The 18,588-nt window shown below is 44.6% G+C and overlaps 2 protein-coding genes across 4 annotated transcripts; both read left to right on the plus strand.

Annotated features, from left to right (window-relative positions):
- The first annotated feature begins 9,231 nt into the window (after positions 1–9,231).
- LOC100381523 (uncharacterized) lies at positions 9,232–11,065 on the plus strand. Its single transcript, NM_001174353.1, has 2 exons — positions 9,232–10,429; positions 10,629–11,065. The coding sequence occupies exon 1, from the start codon at positions 9,661–9,663 to the stop codon at positions 10,384–10,386; it is 726 nt and encodes a 241-aa protein (NP_001167824.1). The 5' UTR covers positions 9,232–9,660; the 3' UTR covers positions 10,387–10,429; positions 10,629–11,065.
- A 1,037-nt stretch (positions 11,066–12,102) lies between these two features.
- Positions 12,103–16,132, plus strand: LOC100193200 (uncharacterized). 3 transcript variants are annotated; one of them, XM_008663182.4, is made up of 3 exons: positions 12,103–12,311; positions 12,426–13,305; positions 15,383–16,132. In XM_008663182.4, exons 2-3 carry the CDS (start codon positions 12,510–12,512, stop codon positions 15,676–15,678), a joined length of 1,092 nt encoding a protein of 363 aa, XP_008661404.1. In that variant the 5' UTR covers positions 12,103–12,311; positions 12,426–12,509; the 3' UTR covers positions 15,679–16,132.
- Positions 16,133–18,588: the final 2,456 nt, after the last annotated feature.

Genomic DNA, 18,588 nt, shown 5'->3' on the forward strand with positions numbered 1-18,588 from the left:
AGCGGAGAACTCGTGCTTGATGCCTTCTTCCTCAAGATACTCCTCCACTTGCAGATTCTTGAACTCGGTCCCGTTGTCGTTTCTTATCTTTTTCACCTTGAGCTCAAATTCGTTTTGAGCCCTCCTTAGAAAGCGCTTTAGGGTCCCTTGGGTTTCTGATTTATCCTGCAAAAAGAACACCCAAGTGAAGCGGGAAAAATCATCAACAATTACAAGACCATACTTACTTCCCCCGATGCTAAGGTAGACAACGAGTCTGAAGAGGTCCATGTGAAGAAGCTCCAGTGGTCTTGATGTTGTCATCACATTCTTGCTATGATGAGTGCTTCCCACCTGTTTCCCTGCCTGACAAGCTACACAAGGTCTATCTTTCTCGAAACAAACATTGGTTAGTCCTAACACATGTTCTCCCTTTAGAAGTTTATGAAGGTTCTTCATCCTAACATGTGCTAGACGGTGATGCCACAGCCAGCCCATACTAGTGTTAGCTATTAAGCATGCATCTAGATCGGCCTCCTCTTTCGAAAAATCAACTAAGTAGAGTTTGTCGTCTAATACACCCTTAAAAGCTAGTGAACCATCACTCCTTCTAAAGACAGATACATCAACATTTGTAAAAAGACAATTGTAACCCATGTGACACAATTGACTTACAGACAGAAGGTTGTAACCAAGCGACTCTAGAAATACATTTGATATGGAGTGCTCGTTGGTGATGGCTATCTTTCCCAAACCCTTGACCTTGCATTGATTCCCATCTCCAAAGATAATCGTATCCTAGGAATCCTTGTTCTTGACATAGTAGGTGAACATCTTCTTCTCCCCCGTCATGTGGTTTGTGCATCCGCTGTCGATAATCCAGCTTGAGCCCCCGGATGCATAAACCTGCAAGGAATTTAAGCTTGGGTTTTAGATACCCAACTCTTGTTGGGTTTTACAAGGTTAGTCACAATAGTTTTTGGAACCCATATGTAGGTTTTGTCTCCCTTGCATTTGGATCCCACTTTCCTAGCCACTACTTTTGCATTCTTACATGAAAGAACAAAAGAAGTGTTGCAAGCATGAAAAACAGTAGTAGATTCATTACACACTTTCCTAGGAACATGATGCACAACATGATTTCTCCTAGGCCTACTTCTACCGTGAACAAAAGTAGAACTAGAGGCAAACATAGCATGTGAATCAAAAGCATCATGATCATAACTCCTATTATAATTGGAATGACTAGAAATTTTCCTACTATAAATGAAAGCATGATTCCTTTGAGTACTACTAGCCATAGGGGCCTTCCCTTTCTCCCTGGTGAGAATGGGAGCCTTTTGGCTTGTTAAGTTCTTGGTTTCCCTTTGAAAACCAAGTCCATCCTTAATTGAGGGGTGTCTACCAACAGTGCAGGCATCCCTAGCAAACTTTAATTTATCAAAATCATTTTTGCAAGTCTTAAGTTGAGCATTAAGACTTGCCACTTCATCATTCAATTTAGTAATAGCAATAAGATGTTCATCACAAGCATTAACATCAAAGTCCTTGCATCTATTGCAAATAACTACATGTTCTACACAAGATCTAGTTGCATTTGCCTCCTCTAGCTTAGCATTTAATTCATCATTTAAATTCTTTAAACTAGAGACAGATTCATGGCATGCGGACAACTCAGAGGATAGCATTTCATTTCTTTTAATTTCTAGAGCAAGAGATTTTTGAACACTAACAAATTTATCATGTACTTCATACAAAATATCCTCTTGCTTTTCTAAAAGTCTATCCTTTTCATTTAGAGCATCAATTAATTCATTAATTTTCTCTACTTTGGCTCTATATAAACCTTTAAATAAACTAGAGTAATCTACTTCATCATCGGAAGAATTATCATCGCTAGAAGTAGTGTACTTAGGGGTATCTCGAACATGTACCTTCTTTTCCTTGGCCATAAGACATGTATGGCGTTCGTTGGGGAAGAGAGAAGACTTGTTGAAGACCGAGGCAGCGAGTCCTTCATCGTCGGAGTCGGAAGAGGAGCAGCCTGAGTCCCATTCCTCTTGTTGGGTCCTACAAGGTTAGTCACAATAGTTTTTGGAACCCATATGCAGGTTTTGTGTCCCTTGCATTTGGATCCCACTTTCCTAGCCACTACTTTTGCATTCTTACATGAAAGAACAAAAGAAGTGTTGCAAGCATGGAAAACAGTAGTAGATTCATTACACACTTTCCTAAGCACATGATGCACAACATGATTTCTCCTAGGCCTACTTCTACCGTGAACAAAAGTAGAACTAGAGGCAAACATAGCATGTGAATCAAAAGCATCATGATCATAACTCCTATTTTAATTGGAATGACTAGCAATTTTCCTATTATAAATGAAAGCATGATCCTTTGAGTACTACTGGCCATAGGGGCCTTCCCTTTCTCCCTGGTGAGAATGGGAGCCTTTTGGCTTGTTAAGTTCTTGGTTTCCCTTCGAAAACCAAGTCCATCCTTAATTGAGGGGTGTTTACCAACAGTGTAGGCATCCCTAGCAAACTTTAATTTATCAAAATCATTTTTGCAAGTCTTAAGTTGAGCATTAAGATTTGCCACTTCATCATTCAATTTAGTAATAGCAATAAGATGTTCATCACAAGCATTAACATCAAAGTCCTTGCATCTATTGCAAATAACTACATGTTCTACATAAGATCTAGTTGCATTTGCCTCCTCTAGCTTAACATTTAATTCATCATTTAAATTCTTTAAACTAGAGACAGATTCATGGCATGCAGACAACTCAGAGGATAGCATTTCATTTCTTTTAATTTCTAAAGCAAGAGATTTTTGAACACTAACAAATTTATCATGTTATTCATACAAAATATCTTCTTGCTTTTCTAAAAGTCTATCCTTTTCATTTAGAGCATCAATTAATTCATTAATTTTCTCTACTTTAGCTCTATCTAAACCTTTAAATAAACTAGAGTAATCTACTTCATCATTGGAAAATTATCATCGCTAGAAGTAGTGTACTTAGGGGTATCTCGAACATGTACCTTCTTTTCCTTGGCCATAAGACATGTATGGCGTTCGTTGGGGAAGAGAGAAGACTTGTTGAAGGCCGAGGCAGCGAGTCCTTCATCGTCGGAGTCAGAAGAGGAGCAGCCTGAGTCCCATTCCTTTCCAAGGTGCGCCTCGCCCTTTGCCTTCTTGTAGCTCTTCTTTTTTCCTTCTTCCCGCTCTTTTCTTGTCCCTGGTCACTATCATTATCGGGACAATTTGTAATAAAGTGACTAGTCTTACCACATTTGAAGCAGGAGCACTTTCCCTTTGTTTTGTTCTTGTTGGGGTACTCCTTGCGTCCTTTAAGTGCGGTCTTGAAGCGCTTGATGATAAGCACCATCTCATCTTCGTTGAGGCCGACAGCCTCCACTTGAGCTACCTTGCTTGGTAGTGCCTCCTTGCTGTTAGTTGCCTTGAGCGCAACGGGTTGCGGCTCGTAGATGGGCAGAGGGCCGTTTAAGGCGTCATCTACATACCTTGCCTCCTTAACCATCATGCGCCCGCTCACAAATTTTCCGAGTATCTCCTCGGGCGTCATCTTTGTGTACCTAGGATTTTCACGGATAAGATTCACAAGATGGGGGTCAATAACTGTAAAGGACCTGAGCATGAGTCGGACGACGTCGTGGTCCGTCTATCTTGTGCTTCCATAGCTTCTAATTTTGGTGACCAGGGTCTTGAGCCTGTTGTAGGTTTGTGTTGGCTCCTCTCCCCTGACCATCGCAAATCTTCCCAGCTCGTCTTCCACCAACTCCATTTTGGTGATAATGGTGGCGTCGTTTCCCTTATGAGATATCTTGAGGGTGTCCCAGATTTGCTTGGCATTGTCCAAGCCACTCACCTTATTGTACTCGTCCCTGCAAAGAGATGCTAACAACACAGTAGTAGCTTGGGCATTTTTATGGATTTGCTCATTAATAATCACAGGATTATCAGTGTTGTCAAAGTGCATCCCATTTTCTACAATTTCCCATATGCTAGGATGGAGAGAGAATAAATGACTACACATTTTATGACTCCAAAACGAAAAGTCCTCTCCATCAAAGTGTAGAGGTTTTCCAAGGGGAATTGAAAGTAGATGCGCATTTGAATTGTACGACATGTGGGAATAATCAAAAGAATAGTTTTGATTAACCATCTTTTTCTTTGACAAAGAATCGTCATCGTCATTGTCTCTTGGTGAAGAAGAAGATGCATCGCTGTCGTAGCAGATGATCTTCTTGATGCGCCTCTTCTTCTTCCCGTCCTTCTTCTTGTGACTCGAGCCAGAGTCAGTGGGCTTGTCATCTCTTGGCTCGTTGAAGATGGACTCCTTCTTCTTGTCGTTGACCACCATCCCCTTTCCCTTAGGATCCATCTCTTCGGGCGATTAGTCCCTTACGTGAAGAGTACGGCTCTGATACCAATTGAGAGCACCTAGAGGGGGGTGAATAGGTGATCCTGTAAATTCAAACACTAATAGCCACAAAAACTTAATTTAAAGTGTTAGTACGACTAAGTGGTTGAGAGACGAGTTCTTGTGGACAAAACAATCACAGAGAAAGCAATCACAAGAGACACGCGATTTTTATCCCATGGTTCGGCCAAGTAACACTTGCCTACTTCCACGTTGTGGCGTCCCAATGGACGAGGGTTGCACTCAACCCCTTTCAAGTGATCCAATGATCAACTTGAATACCACAACTTTCTTCCTTATAGTCTTTTTCCCGTTTGCGAGGAATCTCCACAAGTTGGAGCCTCTCACCCTTACAATATTGATCACAAAGAACGCACAAGAGTAAGGTTGGGAAGAGCAACACACACACAAGACTCAAATACGCAGCATAACCACGCACACAAGTCACGACTTGAGCTCGAAACACAACGCACGGAGTTCACAACTCAAATGAAGCTCAAATCACTATCACAAAGAATCGAATGCGTGAAATTGGAACCTTGGAGTCTTAGGATGCTTAGTGATTGCTTGGATGACTCCTCCATGCGCCTAGGGGTCCCTTTTATAGCCCCAAGGCAGGTAGGAGCCGTTGAAGACCAACTTGAAAGGTTATCCTTGCCTTATGTCGAGTGCGAGACAGGTCCTGTAGACGGTCCGATGTGCGATCTCCTTCCTGATTTGACATATCCGACCGTTGCTCATGTGGGCTGATTGGCGCACCGGACACTGTCCGGTGCACCAGCCGACCATTGGAGCAGTCCACGTGTCGTGCGAAGATTGCGCGGCCGACCGTTGACGCTGACGACCGTTGGCTCACCGGACAGTCCGGTGAATTATAGCCATGTCGCCCCTTTGCTTTTCCCGAGGGCGGCGAGTTCGTCGTGGATGACTCACCGGATAGTCCGGTGCACCACCGGACGGTCCGGTGAATTTTAGCCGTACGCCGCCGTCGAGTCCCGAGAGCGGCGAGTTCACGTGGACCAGCCTGGCGCACCACCACCAGACACTCCGGTGTGCCAAGCCGAGCTGGAGTTTGCTGCACATAGCCAACTCTTTTTCCAATTCTTTTCTCACTGTTTTTAGTACTTAGACAAAACACATCAGTACTCAAAATAATGTACTAAGTCTAAAAACGTACCTTTTTCTTTGATTTGCACTTCTCACTTTACTTGGCACATAAGAACTTAATTAATCATGTTGGCACTTAATCACCAAAACATCATTGAAATTGCCCAAGGGCACATTTCCCTTTAAAAAGGTAGATCCTAGAAATTCTAAACACAAACATATAGCCATTGCTTTGCCAAACTCATTGTCATTTCTAACAATAACTATTTTTTCATGAAAAATTACCTAGCTCTGTGGATTACAATGAAGAGGTAGCATCTCCTAGCTAGGACTAGGACTCTAGGAGTCACTTTGTCTTTCATGTGGACTGTTTTAGCCTTGTCGTTTCTTTTAGGCATCATAGCTCGTAGGCCCAAGATTGCAACCTGGTTTCTGAATTCAGTGAACGGCGTTTTTGGGCAAAATTTGGTCAAGTAAATCCTTTCTCATGCATCCTGAAATCTGAGTGTTGTATTTCAGCTGCTTGTAAACAAATTATTATTGCGGGGCCTTTTGAAAGAACTAGCCGTTGCACCAGGGGAGCTGGCTAGGCACAAAGGCCTCCAACAAAGCCAATTGGGCTTCAGCGCTTGATTCGGCCATTTGACAGCCTTTCACAAAGCGATCTCGAACCAAAATAACAACCCGGCCCAATCACATCCACCAACAAAAAATGGCCTAAGTAGCACACCGCGTACAATTGAATGCACGTCAAACGCCTCTCTTCTTGACGGGGAGGTACCTTTTTTCATTTTTACATTTAAAACATTCAAAAATTCAAAATGATGCATCAAAACTGAAATATTATAAAAATGGATGTCTGCCGCCTCTCCGTTGGGTGACAGGGACCTAATTATAAATTTTCTGAATTGTTTGGTCACTGAAGGGATTTGTAGTTCGGTGGGACAGACCCTCAAGGTACATTCTCAAATATTTATCGTCTATTATTTTATTTTGAATTAAAACACGGCAAATGAAAAAAATGAAGAGAGTATTAAATAGAGTGACTAGTATATTCTTTATATAAAATTGTAACAATAGGCTAGTTAGCATGGAGTGGTGTAAATCATTACGTCGTAGGCTCGATTGCTCTGCCTTCCCTCCACCGGATGGTAGGTACCCTTCTAAGAACTTCTATGTGAAAAACCCTATTTTATGACAGCAAACATGAGTATAGTGGGAGGTACCCTTCTAAGGATTTTTATGGAATAAATATAATTGGATGTCTGCCGTTCAGTGGAGGGGCGACAAATAATCATTTTGTAATATAGCAGTTTTGGGGTATTGTTTTGAAATTTCAAATAATTGTAAATATAGAAATATCCATTTTCAAAGAAAATTACTTTATTCTTCCTTAGAAAAATATAAATCGCTCGTGAAAATAGAATTCCAAACTAGCAAAAGAGTAATAAAGCAGCACCCAAGACCTTCACGAAACCCACTCCGAGCTTTCACGATACAATCACGCAATATTTGTCGCTGAGAAATTCTCAACTCTGGAAGAAAAAAAATCGCAGCACGGAAAAAGAGAGTCCCCCTCCCCACCACCACATCCCGGTCTAGGGTTTGCGCCATCCCGAACCATCCGCTCGCCGCCGGCCGCTGCTGCCGCCATGGGCTCCGGTGACGACGAGCGCTCCACCTCCAAGCACCATCACCGCGATAAGGACAAGGACCGTGACCGCTCCTCGTCTCGCCACCATCGCGACAAGGACCGGGACCGCGAGCGCTCCTCGCGGCACCACCGCGACGATGGCGACCGGGACCGGGACCGCCATCACCGGGACAAGGACCGGGATCGAGAGGAGCGGAAGGAGAGGGAGCGGGAGGAGCGTAAAGCACGGGAGCGGGAGGAGCGGAAGGCACGGGAGCGGGAGGAGCGGGAGGAGCGGGACAGGGAGAAGGAGAAGGAGAAAGAGAAGGAGCGGGCGCGGCGGCGCGAGGAGAGGGACCGCGAGGAGCGGGAGAGTTCCAGGCGGCGCGGGGATGCGGATGGAGAGGAGGACGACGACCGGGACCGCAAGCGGCGCCGCCGGTCCTCGCACCACCACCACCGGGACCCAGAGCCGGAGCCGGAGCCTGCATCCCGGGAAGAGGAGGAGGTGGACGCCGAGGAGGCTGAGCGCCGGCGCCAGCGGAAGAAGGAGGAGGACATGGAGGCCGAGCAGCAGCGCCTCGACGACGAGATGGAGCGCCGGCGCCGGCGCGTCAAGGAGTGGCAGGAGAAGCGCCGCGAGCAGCAGCAGCAGGACGGCAGTGTTGCCAGTGGCGCTTCTGCTGCTGTGGCGGCCGAGGCTGATGGCGCCAAAGCGGGGAAGAAGTGGACCTTGGATGGCGAGGAGTCTGACGAGGAAGAGGACAAGGAGGACGGCAAGAAGGCTGAGGGGAATGGTGGTGCTGGTGACATGGACGTGGGTTTGCCCAGTGGAAATGGTGATGCCAACGGTGGTGCTGAGATGGAGGAGGACGAAATTGATCCGCTCGATGCCTTCATGAATTCCATGGTGCTGCCAGAGGTTGCCAAGCTGGAGAGTGCTGCAGTAGCAATGGATACAGCCCCTGCTGCAGGTGCAGATGGCAAGAATGGTAAGAGCTCAAAGGATGTCATTAGTAATGGGGATAAGAAAGGGTCAAGGAAAGCTACGGGGAGAATTATGCAAGGGGATGATTCAGACTCGGACTACGATGATGCTGATGATGATGGGGCTGGAGAGGATGATGAGGATGATGAGGAATTCATAAAGCGTGTCAAGAAGACGAAGGCTGAGAAGTTGGCGATCGTTGACCATTCGAAGATTGACTACCAACCGTTCCGGAAGAATTTCTATATTGAGGTGAAGGACATCACCAAGATGACATCCGAGGAAGTGGTAGACTACCGGAAGCACTTGGAGCTCAAGGTGCATGGGAAAGATGTGCCCAAGCCAATAAAGACATGGGTGCAGAGTGGGCTGACAAGCAAACTCCTTGATACCATCAAGAAGCTTGGTTTTGAGAAACCGATGCCTATACAGACACAGGCTTTGCCGATCATAATGAGTGGTCGTGATTGTATAGGCATCGCAAAAACTGGATCTGGCAAGACTCTAGCATTTGTCCTCCCAATGCTGAGGCATGTTAAAGATCAGCCCCCTGTTGTCCCTGGAGATGGCCCTATTGGGCTTATTATGGCTCCTACTAGAGAGCTTGTGGTCCAGATACATTCAGACATCAAGAAGTTCTCTAAGGTGCTTGGCATCAACTGTGTTGCAATCTATGGTGGTTCGGGAGTTGCACAGCAGATCAGCGAATTGAAGAGGGGTGCCGAAATTGTTGTTTGTACACCGGGAAGGATGATCGATATCCTTTGCACTAGCAGTGGAAAAATAACTAACCTTCGCAGAGTGACTTTCTTGGTGATGGATGAAGCTGATAGAATGTTTGACATGGGTTTTGAGCCTCAGATTACTCGTATAGTTCAGAATACCCGGCCAGATCGGCAGACAGTACTTTTCTCTGCCACATTTCCACGGCAGGTGGAGATACTGGCACGCAAGGTGCTTACCAAGCCTGTTGAAATTCAGGTGGGTGGGAGGAGTGTCGTGAACAAAGATATCACACAACTGGTTGAGGTCCGACCAGACACCGAGAGGTTCTTCAGGCTATTAGAGTTGCTTGGTGAATGGTATGTTAAGGGGAAAATCCTTGTTTTTGTTCACTCACAAGATAAGTGTGATTCTCTACTCAAAGACTTGTTCCAGCATGGGTATCCATGTCTGTCCCTTCATGGTGGCAAAGATCAGACTGACCGCGAATCAACTATTGCTGATTTCAAGAGCAACGTGTGCAGCTTGCTGATTGCTACTAGTGTTGCTGCTAGAGGATTAGATGTTAAAGAACTTGAACTGGTTGTCAATTATGATGTCCCTAACCATTATGAGGACTATGTTCATCGTGTTGGTAGAACAGGTCGTGCTGGTAGAAAGGGCTTTGCCGTTACTTTTATTTCTGATGAGGATGAGCGCTATGCAACAGACCTTGTTAAGGCTCTGGAGCTCTCTGAGCAGGCTGTTCCACAGGACCTAAAAGCCCTGGCTGATAGATTTATGGCTAAGGTGAAACAGGGAACTGAGCAGGCCCATGGCACAGGCTATGGTGGTAGTGGTTTTAAGTTTAACGAGGAAGAGGATGAAGCACGGAAGACCGCGAAGAAGGCTCAGGCAAGGGAATATGGATATGAGGAGGACAAGTCAGATTCAGATTCTGATGATGAAGGGGGAGTGCGTAAGGCAGGAGGTGATCTGGCAGCACAAGCTATTGCCAATGCTCATGCAGCTGCTGCTTTGGTTGCAAACAAGGCTGCTAATAATGCAAATCAGCAAATACCAGGATCTGCAACAGCCCCCTTGATTCCTTTACTCACAGCATCAAACCAACAAAATGATGAGGCCACTGCTCGGGCACTTCAGGCTGCAATGAACTTGCAACAAAATCTGGCAAGGATACAGGCCCATGCAGTTCCAGAACACTATGAGGCTGAACTTGAGATTAATGATTTCCCACAGAATGCCCGTTGGAGAATCACTCACAAAGAGACACTGGCCCCTATTCAGGACTGGACTGGTGCTGCTATCACTACGAGGGGAACATATATTCCTCAAGGAAAAATTGTTGGTGCAAATGAGCGCAAGCTTTACCTGTTTATCGAGGGCCCGACAGAGTCTTCTGTGAAGAAGGCGAAAGCAGAATTAAAACGTGTCCTTGAGGATTGTGCAAACCAGGCTCTAAATCTTCCTGGATCTGCTCAAACTGGAAAATATTCTGTTATTTGAGTTGCAGAGTAGATAACAAAGTGGCCGAGTATTTTTTTAGGAGGTATGTGTGTGGGCGCAGTATACAAATTAGTTCCTTCTGTTACTTCAAGCTGATCTCTCTGGGAACACTTGTCATAGTCATAACAAACTGATGCTTTTCTCATTTCTGTCTTATATTTTGCATGGCACTAGTCTGTTCTATGCTATGTTTGCTCTTATGCATGTTATTATTACTGACAACTTTCTGATTTTTATTGCAGCTTATAATGGTTTGCACACTTCAAAGCCGCTGATGGATTGCTACTTCTGATGCTCTTGCTGTCTCCAGCCTTTTATTTTGTCTGATACTCTTTTATAAGGCAACTATGGTTACTTAATGTGACATGATTATTATGAAATTGTCGGGGTATTTTGGCAATTTCTACTGATGAGTTTTCATTGCCTTTGGACAGAAGACTTAGAACACAGGCGGTGACCGAGTGCTGTAATGCAAAGGAAGGCGGCCAGTTTTCTGGTGCGGTTTTGAAAGTGCTGGTTGTGTTATGACACTTTGAAAACTGATCTTATTATTTTCTTGTTTATGGATATCGTTCCCTTTTTGTGAGAGGCAATACAAAGTTTGTGTGACTATGGTCTAATTAATCCAGGTGTACGTATTGATTTGCCTATTCGGAAGCTGAGAAGCTATAGCTTTCTCTGTTGGTTTGGTCCTATTTACCCTTCATTACTTGTGTGCTCTGTTTAGTGTTTTTATCCCTTTAAAAAGGTGCAGTGATGTTCTTGTTTTGGTCTTCAGATGCACTATTGTTACTGTTGCAAGCGGAGGGCATCTTATAGGTATGTCTATAAGCTGCAGCTGGCCTTGGTGGTTGCTGAGATGGCCAAACATCTTGCTCATATGTTTCCATTGCTGTAACTTTCTTTCCTCTTCGATCTTATCTTTGTGAAAAGGGGTGTTGCTTAGGAAAAATAGATGAAACTGGTAAGATTTGGCTCGATTTGCTGAGACTTGAGAAAATGTGAATGATCATGGAGCAATTTTACCTTTCTATCGGTCTATCTTAGGTTATCTCCAATAATTTACTCATTCTCTAAATTGCCTAATGTGCTTGCGCTCTTAATGGTGTATGAAATGCTATATATGCCTGGGGCCCTAATATTATCTATGAACAGTGTTTGCCCTAATGTTTCGTCGCTTCGTCTCATCTTCCCTGAAAAGTGTGCCTGTTATACTACCCATACTTCTTTTGGCGCAGATAAAAATAACAGATGAAATCGGTAAAGATTCTTTTTTCTTGAACCCGAGGAAGTATGGATGATGCTGCGTGCATGAACAAGATTGTGAAATTGCATGCCTGAATTCTGGCGAGTGATGATTCATCTATGTTTCCGGTCATCCTGATAAGCTTGCGCAGTATCGTCTCCGCGGTTATGGTGTCCAGATTTTTGAGTTCAATTCATGGTGTCAACAAATAGCACGGCAGTTTACATTGGAATAAATTTCTTGAGTCAAATCAGAAAGCTGCGCAAAAAACGAGAGGATATACTTCACGCACAACTCAAATCATTTGTAAATGAGTTGCACTAGAAAATCCACCAAACTATACATACAATTCAATGTCTCTCCTAGCTTCCTTTTCCTTCTGTTCTAGCGCTACTGGGCCGCAAACCTGCCGTCCAGGTTAGCTGGTTAGGCCCATGGGCCCACGCCAGCCCTAACAAACGCAGGGAAATGAGGAGCTCCAAATGCCGTGGCGACTTGCTCGTCCGGTTCAGTTCAGTGGCGCCGTCGTGCCTCGACGACGGCGGGAGACGCCGCAAGCAGGTGAGAGTGAGACGGGCGGTGACTAGCGGGCGCTTAGGCCGACATCGGCCCCGCAGCGGCGGGGTAGGGTGCGTCGACACGCGGGACTGCGACTTGGGGGGGATTGATTCCCTTCGCTGTGAGCAAACCATACCCAAATCCCTCTCTCCCGTCCTCCCTATCCAGCTTATTTGGTTGCGGATTTCTTAGATGCGGTGTCCTACTGAACGGAATTGGTGGTCTGTTCGATTAGGTTCTCTCTTCTCCGGCGCGTGCGCGCGGGATCGAAGGTAGGGTTTGGGCCCCAAAGTTCGTGTCTTTGGGGACAGCGGCGGCGATGGACTACACCAACGCCATCCACATCATCCCGGACGCCGCGGGCCCCGACGCCTGGGCCAACGCGGCGTCGGCCGCGGGCGCCGACGCCAGCATCTGGGCCACCGAGGACGACTACCGCCAGTGGAGCGCCGAACCAGGCTACGGCGACCGGAACCCCTCGTCGCGGGCGGGGAGCGAGCAGCCGCCGCCGGGCAAGAAGGCTCGCGGCGGGGGCGGCGGCAGCGATAGCGGCGGCGGTGGCAGCACGAGCAAGTCGCGCGCCATTGGCAAGATGTTCTTCAAGACCAAGCTCTGCTGCAAGTTCCGGGCCGGGACCTGTCCCTACGTCACCAACTGCAACTTCGCGCATGGCATGGAGGAGCTCCGGAAGCCACCGCCCAACTGGCAGGAGATCGTGGCCGCCCACGAGGAGGCCACGGAGCAGCGGGAGGAGCACCAGATCCCCATCATGACATCTGGAAGTGTTGTAGCTGGAGACGGCGGCGGTGGCAGTGGTGGCGGCTCGCAGGGGGGCAGGGCATTCAAGGGCCGTCACTGCAAGAAGTTCTACACTGAAGAGGGCTGCCCCTATGGTGACACATGCACCTTCCTGCATGATGAGCAGTCTAAGGCACGGGAGAGCGTGGCCATCAGTCTCTCGCCCACCGTTGGTGGTGGGGGATACAATGCTGCCTCCGCCAACGGAGTGATGGTGCAGAAGCCGTCCAACTGGAAGACAAGGATCTGTAACAAGTGGGAGATGACTGGATACTGCCCATTTGGGAGCAAATGCCACTTTGCTCATGGTTCTACCGGTGAGTCTCAGGTTCATATGCGTCTTTATTAATCAGTAAAAACTTCTGTGGAATCAAGCTCGCTTTGCAATCAAACTACCAAAAGCCAGTCCTAAATTGAAGCAGGAAGTATAACAAGTTGATGCACTGGGAAAAACTGCTGTGCAATCAATTTTCGCGTGCAATCGCTATCCAAGCGAACTCCCAAAAGTCTTTTTTTTTTGGAAAAATATAGATGTTTTTCATTATTTGCTCTACCAATATATCAAATATCAAGTTTTAATCCATCTTATGTTAAGAGGTATAAAAAAGAGAAATTGAGAATTCTATCCAATATGAAGAATTATAAAATGATAGAATTTTCTCTTTTATATCTTTTAACATAAGATGAATTAGAACTTGACATTTGATGTATTTTTTCTCTCGAACACGCAGGAGAGCTGCAGATCATTATATTAAGAGAGAGAAAAGGTCTAAAATGGACCAAAGTACAATGCCCAATGGGCACACATAAGACTAGACCAGATTGAAAAATGTAAACCTTCCTTGAGTTCAGTTAAAAGTTTGTTTTTAGATGAGTTGAGTTATTGGGATAGGGCTAGTGCTAAACATATAGCAAGTCTTGGCCTTCATGCTACATTTGATGCATTGGTAGAGTAAATAATGAAGTAGATATATATTTTTTTTTCCTTTTTTATGACTTTTGGTAGTTCGATTGCACGCGAAACTTGATTGTACAAGAGTTTTTCCCTGTGCATCAACTTGTTATACTTCCTACTTCAATTTAGGACTTGCGATTTGTGTTTCTTTTAAGTAATTTGTGCATGATACTCTATTATAGTGAACTTTTGGTAGAAACATTGTTCATTGCACTCCTTAATTATTATCCTTGATATTAAGTCTAATAGGTTGGGTTATTGACCGTGTTTCATAATTAGTGACAATAAATGGTTGCTTAATTTCAAATGTTGTTTCATTGAATTAATTTTGTGTCGTGTTGTGGATGTTTATGCTGATTTCTGACATGATAATGAATTGCCAGGAAAAAAAGATCTGTTGGGGTTACAAGATCTTTATGGTTTCTGGAGTAGACCATGCTGGTTTATGTAGTTACTTTGTAGCAGTATCTCTGATTTGAACTACTGTTTTGTCAATTATTTTTCAATCATGTATGGTTGGAAGTATATGCTATGATTCTCAATGCGCTGATGAATTCCTAGAAGGAATATTTTTGGGCTGTGAGATGTTTATGGTTTATTTTTTTCTTTCTCGAATACGCAGTAGGGCTGCGTATCATTATATTAAAGTAGAGGAAAAAAGGCCTGAGGCCTGGGACAATCAGAACACAACACAAAAAAAAAACACACCAGACTCACAAAAAGCACACACACACACACACCAAACATACACAACATAGACACATATCAGTCACAGGACACACCACCACCCCAGCCTAGCAAGAGGCTACAAAAATATTTTATGGTTTATGAGTGAACCATGCTGGTAGGTGTAGACATTGTAGCATATACATAATTCTTTTGGGGTTTGGTTGGTTTCAATTTTCAAAGTTTGTGATTGCTGATTGAGGGTGTGTCATTGATAAGAATGTAGTTCCATCTGCCTTTTCTTTTTGGATTTGTGGACATTATGCTGGGTTGGGTTCGGTGGCAGCAAAACAAGGTCTGGTAAAGCTTTCTACATACTGGAAGGTGCATTGTGGTACTGCAAGTTGTAATGCAATTTTTCGTAAATATTTCATAAATTTTGGCCCTTGTGTCAAGTTTTCATTTATGTTCAGCCAGTGAAGTATTGGGTGTCAGTACAAAAGGTATCACTTACCCAGTTACCTGCCTTTTTGAGGGTTTGTGTTTGTGCTGCTCCAGGGCCAGCTAATGGGCATATTGTATCTCTGTCGCAGTTTTCATTCTGTGCTGCCTTAAATTAGCTGTGGACATTTAATATGCTTTTGCAGTCCTTTATCCTGCATAACACATTTCTGTTTCATGCTTTGCATAATACTGAATTGAAGCTAGGTGGATGGTTGGTGCTTGGATCATGGGCAACTCTTTGTTTGAGTAATAATCTTAACATGTTTTAGCTATAATTGCAGAACTTCACAAGTACGGAGGGGGCCTCGTGGACATCGACGGCAGGGACATCTTGTCCACTCCTGATTCGAAGCAAGCCGGTGGCTCTGCTAAAGCTCCTCTAGAGTCTGCTGCTGCGTCCACTGCGTTGCCCCCTCATGCAGACGTGTACCATCTCGGCATCCAGTCGCAGCGCTCGGCCATCGCCAGCCAGAGGTCTGGACAGCTGCAAAGGCCCATCCAGAAATGGAAGGGCCCTGACAAGATCAGCAGGATCTATGGAGACTGGATAGATGAGAACGAATAGAAGAAGGATCTTCTACGGTGGGCCGAAGGGAAGCTGTTACTTGGTATCCGTCCGACTCCACATCAGCTGGTGGAAGCTTTACCTGGCTTAGAAGATCTCGTTAGCGCTGCAAAACCAGAGTCAAGATCATCTTTGCAAGACCTGTATTGGGGAGATAAACTGCTGGAACATAGTGCCGCTTTCTTCCGTTGAACTCAGTAGCATTGCTATGCTTGTGTAATTTGTGTGTTGGATGGAGGAGCATAATAGCATATAGCGAGTCATGGTGCACCCTGTACAGGGTGGCTGAGCTGCATCCTGAAGGCTGGTTGTTCAGGTGCGTCCGTGACTGTCTGTTGGTTCTTGTTTTCGGGCTATTATTATTGGGCCGGATATTTCTAGCCTTACTCTTTGGCCCATTGAGCAGTGCGCTGTGTACCAAGCAGTTAAGGCCAATAAACAGGGTATTTTTTCCCCTGAGGTCTAGTTTGGAAAGTCTATTTTTTTTAAGAGATTTCTATTTTTCCTAAGAAAAATGAACTAATTTCTCTTGGAAAAATAGAAATCACTTGAAAAAATAGAGTTACCAAACTAGCCATAAAGTTTGATTTGATGACCAGGAATCACGAGAGGATCTATGTGAATTTCTCTCCCATAGATCCTCTTGTAATCTATGGTCACCATACTAGCCTCAGCCCTAAAGGGATGTTCTATATCTTCTAGAGAGAAGATGCACTACACTATTACTATTAACTGGAAATAATTAAATTGCGAAAAATGTCATCTTTTGTTACAACGACAACAAACCGATAGCAACGAATCTTTTAGCGAAACACTTACCGCTGCAGATTGGAACCTTTGGGGATAGAGCTTAGCGCAACCATTTAACAAAACGTAATTGGAACTAGAGCACATGTGTGCGCATGTATATAATCTTATCCAATAAATATACGCAAGTGATCGGCTTCGAATAATCTTATCCAATAAACAATACGTGTGACATTGCACTAAAGAAATGGCAAAAAGGACAGCCTTTTGTCCCGGACACTCCATTGGAGAAATCAAACGGATCCAAAGTGTCGGATTGATCTGGCTGTCAAATACTACCAGTTGTTTCCCAATGTCACTGGCCGAGGTGCGTATATCTAATTTGGTTATAACAGTTAATTAACAGACAAGATCTAGCGAGAAGCGAAAGTAACTGATCTTTATTAAAGGGTAAAGAATGACATGAACGAGACTAAGGGTCTATTTGGTTCCTTTACTATAGGGACTAAAGTTTAGTCGAGTGTCTAAAGTTTAGTCTATATCCTGTTTGGTTGTCGGGACTAAAAGTATTCGGAACAAATTAAATGACTTGTAAGAAAACTAAAATACCCCTTAACATTCTTCCATCATTAGTGAAACTGAAATAAATGAGAAGCAAAATATAGAATTAATATGATTTAGTCTCTTTTAATCACCACTTGAGGGAATAGAGACTAAAACATTTTAGTCCTTGTTTTAGTCCCACTGTTTGGCTATTTAAGAACTAAATGAGACTAAAATGGAGATACTAATTTTAGTCCATCAAACCAAACGAGGCCTAAGAGAGAAGTGGAGAGTGATCATGGGAATTAGCCTAACCCGAGTCCAGAGGTATGGATTAGATACTGGGCCTGTTTGGAATGGATTCTGTGTGGCTTCTAGTGGGGAAAAGCTGGTTCTCGGTGCCAAACATATGGATTCTCTACTTGATTCTCCCTTCTTCACACCGTGATGTTTCAACATGGATGGAGAATCGACTCTACGGCCGTGTCGTGAGGAAGCGTGCGATTTCCACAGTACTCCTTCACATTCCGCACGCTGGTGTGCAATGCTGTTCGTATAATTTAAGCTTGAGTATAGCGTGGCAAATGGCAAGGGATGTGTTAACTCATGTTTTGAACAATATATTTATGTGCCAGTGCCATTGCAATTGGTAAGTGTACCTTAAATCCTCATGTTTTGTCAGATGTCAACAATACGATAATTTGGATATTTAAGCGTATAGACTTCAGAATCTGATATTTGATGATCCGGCCAGCTAAACACCTAGATTCTAACTAGTCATCTTCTTCCCACGACCAACTTTTCTATGTAGCCAGCTTCTCAGAAAATTTTATTAGCCAAACCAAACAGGCTCACTGACACGGGACACAGGTCCTAAAAAGGGGGTAAATTTTATTCATCGTTTTTTTGGTCGTGTTTGCGGAGGGCGACTAGCGAACTGAAAAGACAAACGTAGTCGACGCCTACAAAGATGAACAATCAAGACAAACAGTTACACTGATGCAGCTGCTGTTCTTGGGACGTACTCCGATCGCTCTTCCAGTCAATATATATGGGGACATGTATAACGACGACATTGGTCTTGACAATGCCATTATCTTGGGATAGAGGTTTGGATCGTTTACCTCCTAGACTAGAAGTGCGTTTTCTTCGAGTTTGATTATTTACATTGATAAACTTAAATTACCGCTGCTGTTCTTTGATTATTTACAGTACTGTTTTGTTCACATGTTATAATGTAATGGATAACTGATAAACTTAAACCTTGTTGGTTTAAGTCTAACTATAATCATATATATACTATACGAGAAGCTAATATCGGACTATTCAAATTTATTACCACTGGTACTTAAATGTGAATCATTATAGTTGTCGGCGTTTCGAGACCGGGGGGTCCCTGGACCGACGAGTGAAATGTCGCCGCGTGCCCCAGCCCAGATGGGTCGGCGCGAGACAGAGCACGAAGGGGGGAAAAGGCAGCCGGAGAGAGAGGGAGGTTGAAATCCCGCGGCCTTCGCGTTTGTCCCGCGCCCAGGTCGAGTGCGCTTGCAGTAGGGGGTTACAAGCGTCCACGCGGGAGAGGGAGCGAGCGGCCTCACGCGAGCGCATGTCCCGTCCTCT

This window comes from Zea mays, chromosome 10 (genome assembly GCF_902167145.1).
Source record: "Zea mays cultivar B73 chromosome 10, Zm-B73-REFERENCE-NAM-5.0, whole genome shotgun sequence".
Classification (NCBI taxonomy): Eukaryota; Viridiplantae; Streptophyta; class Magnoliopsida; order Poales; family Poaceae; genus Zea; species Zea mays.

Excerpts from the sequence above, each read along its gene's own strand:
- LOC100381523 (NM_001174353.1), top strand. The coding sequence starts at position 9,661 with ATGGCTAAGGTGAAACAGGGAACTGAGCAGGCCCATGGCACAGGCTAT.
- LOC100193200 (XM_008663182.4), top strand. The coding sequence starts at position 12,510 with ATGGACTACACCAACGCCATCCACATCATCCCGGACGCCGCGGGCCCC. Across the intron at positions 13,306-15,382 it reads CTTTGCTCATGGTTCTACCG|CTATAATTGCAGAACTTCAC; the intron begins GTGAGTCTCAGG and ends AACATGTTTTAG.